Source organism: Notolabrus celidotus, chromosome 8 (assembly GCF_009762535.1).
Source record: "Notolabrus celidotus isolate fNotCel1 chromosome 8, fNotCel1.pri, whole genome shotgun sequence".
NCBI classification, from domain to species: Eukaryota; Metazoa; Chordata; class Actinopteri; order Labriformes; family Labridae; genus Notolabrus; species Notolabrus celidotus.
Window position 1 is genome coordinate 9,801,941 of NC_048279.1, and position 13,300 is coordinate 9,815,240.

General features: G+C 40.3%; 1 protein-coding gene across 2 annotated transcripts in view; it reads left to right on the forward strand.

The window, feature by feature from the left end:
- The window catches only part of gabra4 (gamma-aminobutyric acid type A receptor subunit alpha4), a 33,601-nt gene extending 21,587 nt beyond the window's left edge, over positions 1-12,014 (forward strand). Inside the window, exons 8-9 of one of the 2 annotated variants that reach the window (XM_034690163.1) lie at positions 7,914-8,170; positions 11,004-12,014. In XM_034690163.1, the coding sequence (XP_034546054.1) occupies positions 7,914-8,170; positions 11,004-11,537 (791 nt within the window). In that variant the 3' untranslated portion in view covers positions 11,538-12,014. The remainder of the gene's footprint in view (positions 1-7,913; positions 8,171-11,003) is intronic. The other variant, XM_034690164.1, reaches the window with a different exon arrangement.
- The last annotated feature ends 1,286 nt before the right edge of the window (positions 12,015-13,300 follow it).

Sequence of the window (13,300 nt, forward strand, 5' to 3'; positions counted from 1 at the left end):
TCTCATCCTGCACCGTGTCTCTGATCTCCTTTTTATTTTATTTCATGATTGCATGCCAATAGAACAAATACAGCTCCAGTGTCCATCTCTAGTCCACAGGAGAACCTTAAGTTACAGATAAGTCAGTCGATTATAGGAAACACAAAGAGCTTCTGTTATTTATCCTATGATTGCCTCATATAATGTAGATGGTTTTTATTATGCATTGATTATTTGGAGTAACAAATTTTAATTGAGTTTTGTTTTCTTGGTTTACATTTATTCAGAGAAAAGCATTTTCACCTTTATCCTAATTGTACATTTAATGTGTAAATATTAAAAATGAAAAGCTGATAACATTTAAAAATAATAATTTCAGTGCCTATTTTGGTCAAAAAGTGTTTAATTTAAAATAAAGTTATTCATATGCCTAAATGACATTAACATGAACAGGTTTAGTTTGTTTTGACGAACAGTGTGCAGACAGTAGAGAATCATAAATCCTCTCTGTTCAGAGTCATATTTTAATATGCTGCTGTTCTGAAGTGGTTTCATCAATGTCCTTTCACCTCCATATATCTGTTACTTTAAACATGTCATGTTGAACCACCCTTATTGTGATAAACATACATGATACTGTTCGGATTTGGTGGGAGGGATTTTTTTTTTATTAATATAAATAAATATAATAATCATGCAAAAAAATTGTGATTAGTATTGATAATAAAAAGAAAAATAATGTTGAACAGGATTAATGATACATGGCACAACCCTCCATCAGGGACGAATTACCAGGGATGAACCGATACCAGTGTCAGATATCAGGCCGATACCAAGCTTAGGTACTTGTACTCGTAAAAGTTTGTCGAATACAACTGCACCGAATTTCACTTTATGGCTCAAACTTAGCTTGTCATTAGTTTGTCAGGGACGCTGTGGCACAGCGGGTAGGTTGGGTTGTCTCTCATTCAGAAGGTTGCCGGTTCAATATCAGGTCCTGCAGTCACATGTCGAAGTGTCCCTGGGCCAGTCACTGAACCCCAAATGACTCTCGCTGTTGTTCATGGTGTGAATGTGTATGAATGAGATTAGCTAATACTGATGGTCCCTTACTATAGCAGTCTTGACCATTAGTGAGTGAATGTGAAGTATAAAAGCGCTTTGAGTGGTCAGAAGACTAGCAATGTCTGCTGTTTGGAGATACTTCAGCATAAACCAGGATCTCAAAAGAAGAACAAATTGCAAACTTTGTACCACTAAATTGTCTAGGAGTTTGCTGAAGCTAGCAGCGAGAAACAGCTACAGCTAACTTTGCTACAAACACTGGAGAAGAGAGTGAAAACATCCTGAGACAATCAACAGGCGGTCCAATTAACAAAGACTTTTACCCAGCACGTTGCTCTTGATGAGCAGCCACTGTTGGTTATGCATAATGTGGGATTTCGTCGTCTATTGGGTGTGCTGGAGCCTTATGAAAAGGGACAGCTGATCATCAAGTTCCAGGTGGAATTCCCAGAGAAACATTGGCTCCCAGAACATCTCATGTTCCAGCTGGAAAGACTGCTCCCTCCCAGGGATGATGTGAGGATCACTGATGACATGGAGGAGGTAGAACTCATTGAGGTGGATGAGCAGTCACAACAGAAAAGCTACAGCAGGGAAGCTTATGAGGAGGATGAAGAAACTCCCAGAGGCGGAGTGCAATGTCAGACTCAGTTATTTTGCTCCCACTCCCCATCGGGTTGTCAGTGAGGGACTTCTGGCCCAAAGAAGGGTCGCTGACGCGGCGGCCATCAGTTGTGAAATAGTTGGACATTTGAAACATTACGCTTTAGCGTACTCCCCTGTGGAAGACTTTTGGGTGCAGCTGAACCAGCCTATAGGAAGACTACAGCAAGTCGAACAGACCTGGAAAAGCACATACTACATGCTACAGTCTCTCATCAGGCAGAAGAGAGCTCTTGGAATATATTGGTCACAGTGTGAGCTCCCTGACAATCTCCTAGCTCATCCGTGGACGCTTCTGGAAAATACTTTATTTGTTCTGGCTCCATTTGAGGAGTTAACCTGTAAAGGGTGCTCCTCTGAAGCTTTGGCATCAGTTGTGATTCCTGCTATGACTGTGCTTCAGAGACTTTTGAAATTGATAAAGACCAGAGCATTAAAACAATGGAAACAGCTTTAGCTGCGCCGTAAAGAGACGCTTCACTGATGCTGCGAAAAAGCCACTCTACTGTTTTGTTCTGTACTCAATCCAAGGTAAAGTGTATGTCTGTCAGTGTGTGTGCCCCTCTGTGTTCCTGTCTGTGTGTGTCTGATATCTTCAGGTTTGTCTGTTACCTTCTAAACTAGTTTCGTCTCCATTTTAAATACACAGTCCACTTTTTTCAAATGTGAACACTGCTTCAGAAGCTAAAGAGATGTTGATACTGGAGCAGCAGAAGCTGACTAGAGGAGAGGCCATCAAGCAGGAGGATCTGGGGGAACCACTTGCCAGAAAGCTCCTCAAGGCAGAGGCCAGCATCTGTTCTGACAGTGTGTTTGAAGATTTAGCAGATGAGCAAGCAACAACATCAATGAGCAGTGCACCAGTGGGTGCTACAGCCACTACAGAACTGGAGGGTGAACAAATTGCTGTTTCCTACTCCGGCCCAAATGTCACAGAGATACCTCTCAGCACTTTGCAGTAGTGTGAAGTAAAAGACTGTTGAGTGCAGTTTCACATATTGTAGAGGAAAACCGAAACAGGCTCACTGCTGATAATGCAGAGAAGCTCCTTTTTTTATCAAATATAACCTACCTCTCACTTTTGAGAAAACCACTTAGTCCTCACAGACTGTATTTAATTATGACTTCATTTCATGTGTTCTGCTTGTTTTAAGTGTGTTGCTGAAATCATCTGAACATGTCACAGGTTGCAGGAAAGTTAAATATATGGCAGTGTACATTTGTTTTGAGAAATATAATGTTGACTGTTAAATGTAAGCATCGAATACAGTTGCAGCATTGTGTTCGATTAATTTGTTACAATGAGAGAGTGAGGACATCTGATGAAAATAAATCATGCTTTCAAAGTCATTTCAGAACGGCTGTGGTATTATTCAGTATTCAGATCTGTGCTCGGTATCGGTGAGTACTCATATGTAAGTACTTGTACTTGGTCTGAAAAAAGTGGTATCAGTGCATCCCTACTAATAACCAAAACAGAAATATCAGATTTAACATTTCACTTGTTAAATATAGCTTTTGTTAACAATGAAAAAGAAGGTTTGAATCTGAGAAGCTTTACTCATGAGATCACAAAGAGACTGTGATCTCCTCAAGATCACAGGAGGATTGAGGTCAAGCAACAACAACAGATACAGATAAGCACATACTAACATCAAGATACAATTCCTTCCCATGATTGATTAACGGTTATTTGGATTCTTTTTATGATTTTTGTGCTCCTCCTTTGGGTAAGTACATGACATCATTGAAGAGGTTCTTTCTTGTATTTAAGTTTGTTTAAAGTTTATTTATCAATATTTTTTAGATCTAGGGCCTGAGCACAGGACCAGAACTCTTGCGACAATTGTTCTCTTTGAATTCTAGTCTGCAATGAATCCCATATTTAAAGGCTGTAACATGCCTTAAAATACATCAAAATTCACACATGCATCAGGCCTAGTGAAAATGTGATATTTTATGGTCCTATACCCAAATGTTCATAAAGAGGTCCCCATAACTGATTGAATAGGACTTGCAATCCCTGTAGAATCAGCACCTGACTTAACAGAGACATGGTTGGCTCTTCCCTCTTAAGCCACAGCCAGTGACTGCTCTTTTCTGTTACCAAGGTCAAGGCTTTAATTGCTTTCCTCTGGCTTCCCCCTCTCTGACTCCTCGCTCCCTTTGGAGCTTTATGATGGAACTTGCATTGAAGCCTCTTCAACCTCCTTCATTTGACGCACTTCAAACGCACAGCTTCTCACTGTCATGTCAATGTAGCCAAGCGTCATACGTTTGAAAGCCTCTTCCAGAGCACCTTTCCGTGGGACAGTCAGCTTGATGAAGAAGGTGCGACTACAGGAGTCAGACCAGAGGAATAGATCTAGTCGCAAGTCGGTGATAATATGAGTCCCAGGTCCATTTCCCAGTCCATGGCTCCAAGCAGTGGGTTTGAGTCAAGAGATGGAACGCATGCTTCTGTCCCTCTCAGATGAAGGAATTACGCATGAGTAGTCTTTTTCCAGGTAGGTCTCATATCTCCCAGGCCAAATCTCCCTCTACCTTGCTGGTCGTGGCCCACACTGTGTCTGTGCTGATATGCAGACTTTGCCACTTTTACACTTTTTCCCTGTGGCAAGGGTTAGAGCAACACTTCTTATCATTGGATCGGGAGATTCTGTGAGCATGATCTCCAGGCTTGCTTTGGTACATTTCAATTCCTCCTCTAGGCTGGAAATGGGCAGAGACAGGGGTCCATTTCCATAAAGCCCAATGCTGCTGAGGCACCAGCTCCCAAGTCCTCCTGCAGTGCCTCAAATCCTCTGTAGTCTGTTACGGCCTGAATGACCTGCCACATACACTGAGTGTCCCTGGTGTCACTGAAGTGATAGTGATGCGTAGGTAGCTGCCTCCCTGAACATGCTCCAGTCTGTGCTCTCAAAGCAGTCCTGCAGGGCTGAGGTGGCTCCTTGTGGCCAGATTCTTGTCCTGTGTGTTGGCCTGGAGCATGTCAGTGAGGGTCTGCAAAGTTATAAACAACAGACACTAGCACTGTAAGCAGGAGCCGGAGGAGCCGATGCATTCATGTGCGCCACTAACTTTGTTTTGGTCATAGTGCTACCTGGTGGGAAAACATTGCTCTAACTTGTATACACTCTGTCTGATCTCAGTGTTAGAAATAACGGTTTTTGTCCACCTTCTACTGTGACTGGTGGAATTCAAAATCTATCAGCCAATCATTTTCTTAATGATGGCAATGTGTAGCATCATATAAATAAGGCTTGAAGTATTCAGTGATGCCAATTAATACTAACATGCTCCTTCTTCCGCTCAAAATGTTTGCCTCCACTGCTGATTTAGCTGCAACTAAACCTTGACCGAGAGACAAGAGAGTCATTTCATTATTTTAAAATGATGTCAGCCTGTATGAGGAGCGTCATCAGAGACACATGGAAACCTGTCATTATAACCACCCCCCCAATACAAGCCTGTAATAATCAACTCGTGTGCATGAGAGCAGAGAGACATGTTTTTATATCACTGTGAGTTCAGTTCTCAGTATTCTGTAGCTTCTAACTGAATCTGTGTGATTGGAAACATCACACCTCAGCTTTGTCCTTTCAGTGTTTTCTGACATCACCTTTACTTTACTGTTAAAGGAGTCATGTTAAGTTCCTGCTGCTGAAAACATCCTAATTCCTGATTTGGCTGATTCATATGAAAGGCACTCCATATAACTCCACTTATAAGTGGTGACTTTTATTGTAAAGAACGTGCTGGAAATAATATGTGTTCATCATCAAATGACCTGAGTTTTATCTGAGCTATGTTTAGCAGTGTTTTCTATAACACCGTAGAGAGTTACAATATTTAGGTCGCTCCTTTTAACACGAGTGACCTAATTATTGTAACTCTCTACTCTCTGCTGTCTGACGGCCAAGAGCGTGCTTTTTAAAATCACCTTGGGTTAAGAAGGGGGAGTTATTATTTGAAACACACCTTCACGCAGGTAGAACCGTTATAATTTAGAAATTCAACCCTGCTGTGCTTGGCTAAAGTAGAAATAAGTCAACCACTCCAGCACGTAGCCGACATTAAAACCCCAGAAAGACAAAGAGTGGTGCAATACGAACAAGCAAACCCACTTAATGTTGCTATTATTAGCTGACACCAAAATTGGAGCGAAGAGAGAGGGCAACTTTACCCGATGACTGAGCCACTATTCATTTTCATTGTAAACATCTTTGACATGCGGAGAAGGCAGTGCTCTTTGGTCAGCGAGCGTGTAGGGCCACCTGGCTCTGCCCTGAAGCATCAGAGCAGAGTACATTTGCTGCTGTCTGTCACAAATCACTCTGTTCAGTAATTTTATTTGCCAGCCATCAGCCAGTCGGACAAATTCACCCGACAACGTACGAAAACACCATTTGAGGGGTGACAGGTGCTAATTTCTAACCCTATCTGGTCTGCTCCAAATTTCACAAGTTTGATTAAAGCTGCTGTTGGTAGTCACAGAGTAAACATCTGTTCAGAGAGAGGGACTTTGAATGTCAACACAATCCCTCCCAACCAGGTTTCCTCTTAGCCCCCAACACAGATCGGCGTGTGCAGTCATGGTAGTGCCGGACTCATAATCAATCAGAGGACGTAGTCGGGGCCACCCCTCAACCAATCAGGACAGAGGATTGGTGATTAGCTATGATTAGTCCGTCATAATGGGAATGAGGGGAATAATAACATTGCTTGATAAAAAGACTGGCTACACGCCACAGCTCACTGATCAATGTCACCCAGCTGCTTTTCATTGACAGGTACTGTACATTAGGTACTGTATATCGCCCAAGGACTCCTCTGGAGCAATGACGTTCCAGGTCTCCAGTGTTAAGGGGATTTCCTCCAATCACATTACTGCTTTTGGTAAATAGTACCAAGGATAAGTGATGAGCTACAGGCATGTGTGGCTTTCCTTTGTTCAGGGTGCCACTTGTGACCTTGAATGCTGGCCAGATCAGCGTCATTTATGTATAATCTTATTATGGTACAGAGAGAAGAACGAGCCACACAGTCCAAAGTGGAGGCTGTGTATGAGTGGAAGTCCTATGTGTTCCTCAGCTTTATATTGCATCCTATTGTATATGTTTGCTTCAATGTTTGGGATGTTCAATGTTCAAGGATTCCACTGATTCTTTGGTAGATATATTCTTTAGCTCGGAGTCTCAATTTAACTTCTGATACACATCAAACCTGCCATCTAACAATAATAGTATTTTTTAAAGAGATTGTCGTCTGGCAGCAACAAATCTGTGGGTCAAACTCCTCTAGTCAAACAATTTTCAAAAAGAGTGGATGTAACTACAGTAATGTCGTAACACCTAATACTATAACAGTAAATGAAAAAACTATTTCAGAAGATTAGCTTGTTAGCCAAGTTTTCATAAGACTTTTTTCAGTCATAGAAACAAAGATTATTTATTTTGCAATCATAATGATTGGATTAGACTTCTTTATATAATGCCCAATGGTTTCTTTATGAACCAATTGATCCTACTTTATTTTTAGTGTTAAAAACTGCAGTTCCTTGAGTGTCCACTTGAGGCTGACTCCGGAAGTACCAGAAACAGCATACACCCCCATTCAAAAAAAGCCCATCTTTACAGCTGAAATAAACATGTTTACAGCCTGGTACAAAAAACGAGTGTAGTCTGGATAGCTCATTTCTCGATCGGCAGACACTGTACGGGGGGTGATTTTTTTCATAACGCAGCAATTTCAAAGACTTTAAGATTACTAGTTTTCCATGATGAGAGGCACAGCTGAGTTGATTGACAGGCAGGAAACACTGTTGCTGTTGGCTAGGAGGCTCAAAGCCCTCCTCTTTACCTCACATTAGCTCAACAGAAGTTAGGTTGGCTTCAAAACAGCACTTCAGAAAGAGATGGGTGACGTCACGGAGACTACGTCCATTATTTATGCAGTCAATTATGGAGGCAACTTTTTTCCTACACATCATATAAACTCTGAGGCAAAAACATATGTGTTTGCTTTGCACCCCAGTTACTACTGTCGCTACTTTGTTCTTTAAAAAAAGACAAATATATATGCGTTTTTCTACATCTATTATCTGTCCATTATCTAGCACCCTCCAACACATGTTCAAAAAGTCATGTTTCTGCTCTTTTACCTGTTTATGAGTTTGATCTCTCTCTGTTTTTGATCCACTTAAGGCATCACGACAGTCCTGACTATGACGACACTCAGTATCAGTGCTCGACACTCTCTTCCTAAGGTCTCATATGCCACTGCTATGGACTGGTTCATCGCCGTCTGCTTTGCCTTCGTCTTCTCTGCCCTAATTGAGTTTGCAGCCGTCAACTACTTCACCAATGCACAGATTGAGTGGACGAAAACAAGGCAAGCCAAATGTCCCCCGGGGCCCCACTCCACGCCTGTCAAGGTCAAGGACATGGAGGACGTGCTGCAGGTGATTTTTGTTTCCCTCAAAGTGGCTGTGGCAAATACTCTGAGAGCACTTAGCTTCAAGGAGCACTTATACAGCATGTCCCTTATTATGTGCTTACATATCTGGCCTTTAGCCGAGAACCTGATTGGCCTGAAGTGGGTATTCAGCTGTGCTCATGCTCATAAGAGCTGAGAGGATCCAAAAAGCAGAGGAACGAGTTGAAAGTGATCCTCAGATGTGGGTCAGGACTTCCACATGCCAACAGGAGCCCGATTTTATCTGAGTGTTAGCATGGCGTTTAGGATCAAAACTCTTTAAAAAGATGATCATTTGCAATGTTTTTCTTCGTTGGTATGCTATACATCACACGCAAACAACATTTGATGTCAAATCATCATGGATGAACAGTGTTCCTTAAAAAAGTCAAAACCTTTATTATTTTTGTTTCTAACTAACTTACATATCAGAGCATCATCTTGTCAATGTGGTCAATAAGGTTCAAAATATCATTAAGAACTTAAAATATAAAACCTGTAACACCCGTCAGGTCATACAGATCTTGTCATATGTTTATCTTGAAATTTTCTCAGTCTCTTTAAGAGAAAATTCAAACATTTGAAGAGTCTGAAACAGCTTATTGTTTATGGATAATCATGCAGGAGTTCCTCACTGATGCACAACCTTTACCTAAAGTTCTTAATAGATTTACATAATCACCTTTTTACTGAAACACAACTTAGAATTACTTTGACAACATGGTAGCTGGATTAAATAAGAGTTTAGTCCACTTGTTGGAGTACTCTTTTTTTTAGTCATACTTGATGGGTGTGTTTATGTAGCTGTATAATGTCTCTGTGGTGCTCTATAAACAGTGACAACAAGAGAAAATAAAGTATTAAACTTCCTGTTCTTTAACCAGATGATTTATCACCTATCATCTTGTCATTCGAGACAAATTATCCTCGCAATGCATACGTCAGTTTCACACTAACTACTCCCCCCCTCTAGTCTAAATCCCAGTGTGGTGTAATCATGCCTGAATACAGTAAAGTGACAACAGCACTTCAGTGGATTAGGAATTTGCCACATTTGGAAGAGGCTTCAAAAAGGCTCTGGTACTGAGGTAGGAATTAAAACTAATTTTCCTGAAGAGCTGGCCCTATTAGTGCTCCCTGAGGGCTGGGTAAGGTGCGTCTTGATGGTCCCAGTGCCCTAGCCCTATTCCTCTGTAAGGACAAAGAGCGAGCTTAACTATCCACACACTTTTTTTTCCTGCTGCACATGAGACACAAAAACAACGTATCCTTTCAGTTTCAGAGTTGGGATTAATCCTGCAAATGCCTTAGTGCCAACATCACACTCTGCCTGCTTGAAAACATCAACTCTCAAAGGATAAGCTCCTTTGATGCTACACAGCATTATGCTACCTACTCCCTGTCTTAAGCTTATGTGAAGTGAGTAAAATCCTGGATTGGTGACATCTGGACTGCACACAGAGTCTGCTTCATGATGAAGGCCAAATGTGTCACAGTGACTTTAATAGATCAGCATGACACCGTTTATGGAGCTGAGCCTAGATTTAGAAAGGAGAAGGAATTGACTATCACCTTAACAGCAAACGCAATGCAACATTCAGAGTTTTCCCTCGTGGATCATTATGTTGCTTTATTTTAAATATGATCCATCGATTAAAAATATTGGACAAATATTTAAATACTTGTATTTCTTTCTTTTAGATGATATGCAGACTTTTGAACTCTTTGACTAATACAATTACTTCAGTCATGCAATCATCTCATTATGACATGAAACAATGTCATTGTAAAGAGCCCGGCTGACCCTGATCCTTGTGACTGATGACAGTATCCGTATTTATAGCATCCCTGATTGATTGGTGGTCTAACTCTCAGACTCAGAGTTAATTAAAAACAGTCCTTTGTGTATTTGGAAGATCACTTTAACCCTTTAAAATTACATGTCTTCAATTACATCCTTGGTTATGATGTATTTTAAACCTCCAGGGATTTATGAGTTTAACTTATTTATATCTATGACTAACTGTTTTATTTTTTTTAAAGACAACCTCAAAACTGAGTGCTTTAGCTAGTCTAGGGTACATTAAGGAATTAAATAAAATTAAGAAGACCATGGAATAAAATCATACATTTAGGAGAAGAAAGTTGTGAAAGGAAAAAGTCAACTTGTGGAGTTATTTATAAGTGTATTTTATACATTTACAAGACATTGTAATACTACAGGGAAAAACATTGTATATCTCCAAGAATAAAGTTGAAGATTTATGAGAATAAAGTCTTAATCTTAGGACCAAAAAAAAATGCAGTTTTAAGAATAAATTGTATTTACAGGCCATGGTTAATCCTTCTGTAAGCTACACTAGGGGATAACTTGCTCTTTAAATAGAGGTTAAACATAGACAAACATTTTACTGGGTCTTCATAAATTCACAACTTTATTCTCAGAATCTCATTTGTACTGAGCAACAAATGTTGTTTTGTGGATAAACTTAATTACAAACACTAATTACCTTAAACATTTCAACTAGTTGACCCAAAGATTAGATATTTTATGCCTACAGTCTCTTCTCCATCCAAGGGACACAACGCTAGAGCAGGTGGTTTGCACTCAGAATGAGAATGAATAGGTGATAATTTTCCGTGTTGCAAGTCAGTTTAGTGTTCTGATTATTTTGTATCTGAACTGTGTAATCTTTCGTTAAACAAAGTACAGATTCTCCCATTTTTATAGTGTATTTTTCGAATGCTAAATATGTGAATTTACAAGGTATATGGGCCATACAATGACAGGTATCATGAATGTTTTTTCTTTTTCCCAGCAGAATACTGACACCAACGGTAATCTGAGAAAGCGGATGAATTATAGTAACCAAGAAGCCAACTGTCAACCGAAGGCTCAGTCCATCACCAACATTTCTGGAGTGGGAAGAGCAAGACCCCTGCAACCTTTAATCAGTGGAGACAACGGCAGATCCTACACCCTCTTCTGCTCCAGCCCCAAATCAGAGAGCCTGCTCAGTCTGGCCTCTTTGTCTGCCCAGTTGGTGAAGAATCCGCCCCAAAGTGCAGCTTCCATGGCAGAAATGATGGCGGGGACACCGTGCAAGCAGAACACCTGTTCCTCCTCTTTGCAGCATCTGCTTGGGCCTAAGCTGGAGCGCGTCCAGATGATGGGGAACAAACTGGAGCTTAAGCAGACGCCTTGTTCCCAGCCGACCACTGCTGGTACAGGCGGAACCAGCAAAATAGACAAGTATGCTCGGATCCTGTTCCCAGTGTCCTTTGGGGCTTTTAATATGGTCTACTGGGTAGTTTACTTATCAAAGGATACAGCGGTTGCTAATGATGGCTAGATTTCTCAGGAAACAGAAGTAAAGACTTGTTTAAAGTAACAGATGGGGAGAAAATAGATGTTGTGGAAGTTGCAAACACTATTGTTCTTGCCAACCAGATGAAGAAATTGTCCTCTCTGAGCATTCCATATTCTGGAAGATATATGCAGATTTTTTTTTCCTTAAGGTTCTCAAGCAGCAAGTATTGGAACAAATTAACCAAGCTAGAAACAAATGTAAAGGTTTCATTAGATTTAACTGCCTCGTGATCCCTTTTGGCCTGTGGTCATGATAAAGCATAGGATTTTGTCTTTTCCTTTTTTTGTACCCTGCACCTGACAAGATGTTCAGATGTGTTCCACTTTCCTGAAATAAGCCAACGCTATGTAAATATATACATTTATTAGGATAAACATTTATATTTAATGATTACACTGTACTTCAATCTGATTATTGAGTCTTGTTGCTTTGGAGATCAGGTGATGCAAAATTAAATTATTTGAGAGAAAAAAGGAACTCTGTTATTGGCTCCATTAGACTTTTTCTTTAAAATATAAAACGGTCACTCCTGAATACTGGTCAATGGAGAATCAGACTAATATGCAAATGACGGGTTTGGATCATAATGGAAGTTTTGTAAATGAACTAAGTTGAGCTCTCGCCCTCCATGTAAAGCCTTTTTTGTACAGTACCTATTGCAAAGCTCCCTTCTAATGCAAGATACTATGGGGGCAGTTTTACTAAGAACGGACCACTGCCACTAATAGCACCAAGAATAGCACATCATATGCCCAGCTGTGTGCTCTGTCTTAAGGTTGAATTCACCAGCCTATTGCCTTAATGATACTGAAGCACACATAGCTCTTTAATTTTTCCAGCCCTGTGCAGTTTACTCTTGTTTTGTGTCTACTGTGGAGATAAGCTGTCAGCATCCCCACTGTCTGCTTCACAGAGCTGTGTGCTCTCATCCCGATGGACCTGATGATGAGCTGGATGGGGAGGGGACATGATCCTTCAGTAATATGATATGTATATAGAAACATTTGAAACTATAATTTCACATTGATGAAGCCACAAAACACAGCCATGCTGTTACAGTAACATAGTGTATGCGTCTGATTGCGCTGAGTTAGTGTACACATAAAACATTGTGTTCATTTATTTTATATCATATAAGTCACCAGCAATGCGTTAAAATTTGTTGTTTATTTTTTGCTTAAAGTTAGAATAAAGAAATAGTTTAGAAACTGACTGAATAGCTTTTTTTCTCCTTAAGCTATTCCTGCTCCTGTAAACTTTGCCCAAAATGCCTAAGAGTGGAATACCAAAAAAACACTCAGACGACCTGCGTGTCAGAACCGAAAGAACCGAAAACTAGGACCAAAAAAAAAAATGTATATTAAAAAAAATAACTTGTGTGTAATGGCACAACTTTTTTCAGCCTCAGACTGATTAAACCCCTGATTATTGTCAAGATAGTAATATCAAAGTAATATAAACAGACTTTAATTACAGATATGTTATTTTTAGGTCAACCAGGGTTGAAACTGTCTTTTTGAGTGTCATAGCGCGGAGCTGTTAGCGCCAAGGTTTAGAAAGGAGGTGTTATTTGCAATGAAGCTTATTTGCATAGAAAAAGGACAGTTTTGCGTCATATAAATCTATAATGTATGCAAATGCCACCCATGTGCACAGAGACCTATTTACTCTGCAGCCTTGTTTGTGGAGCATTTAAACCTCAGGGCCTGCTTTGTGACATAAATGTCTTTTGGCTTACTTGCACA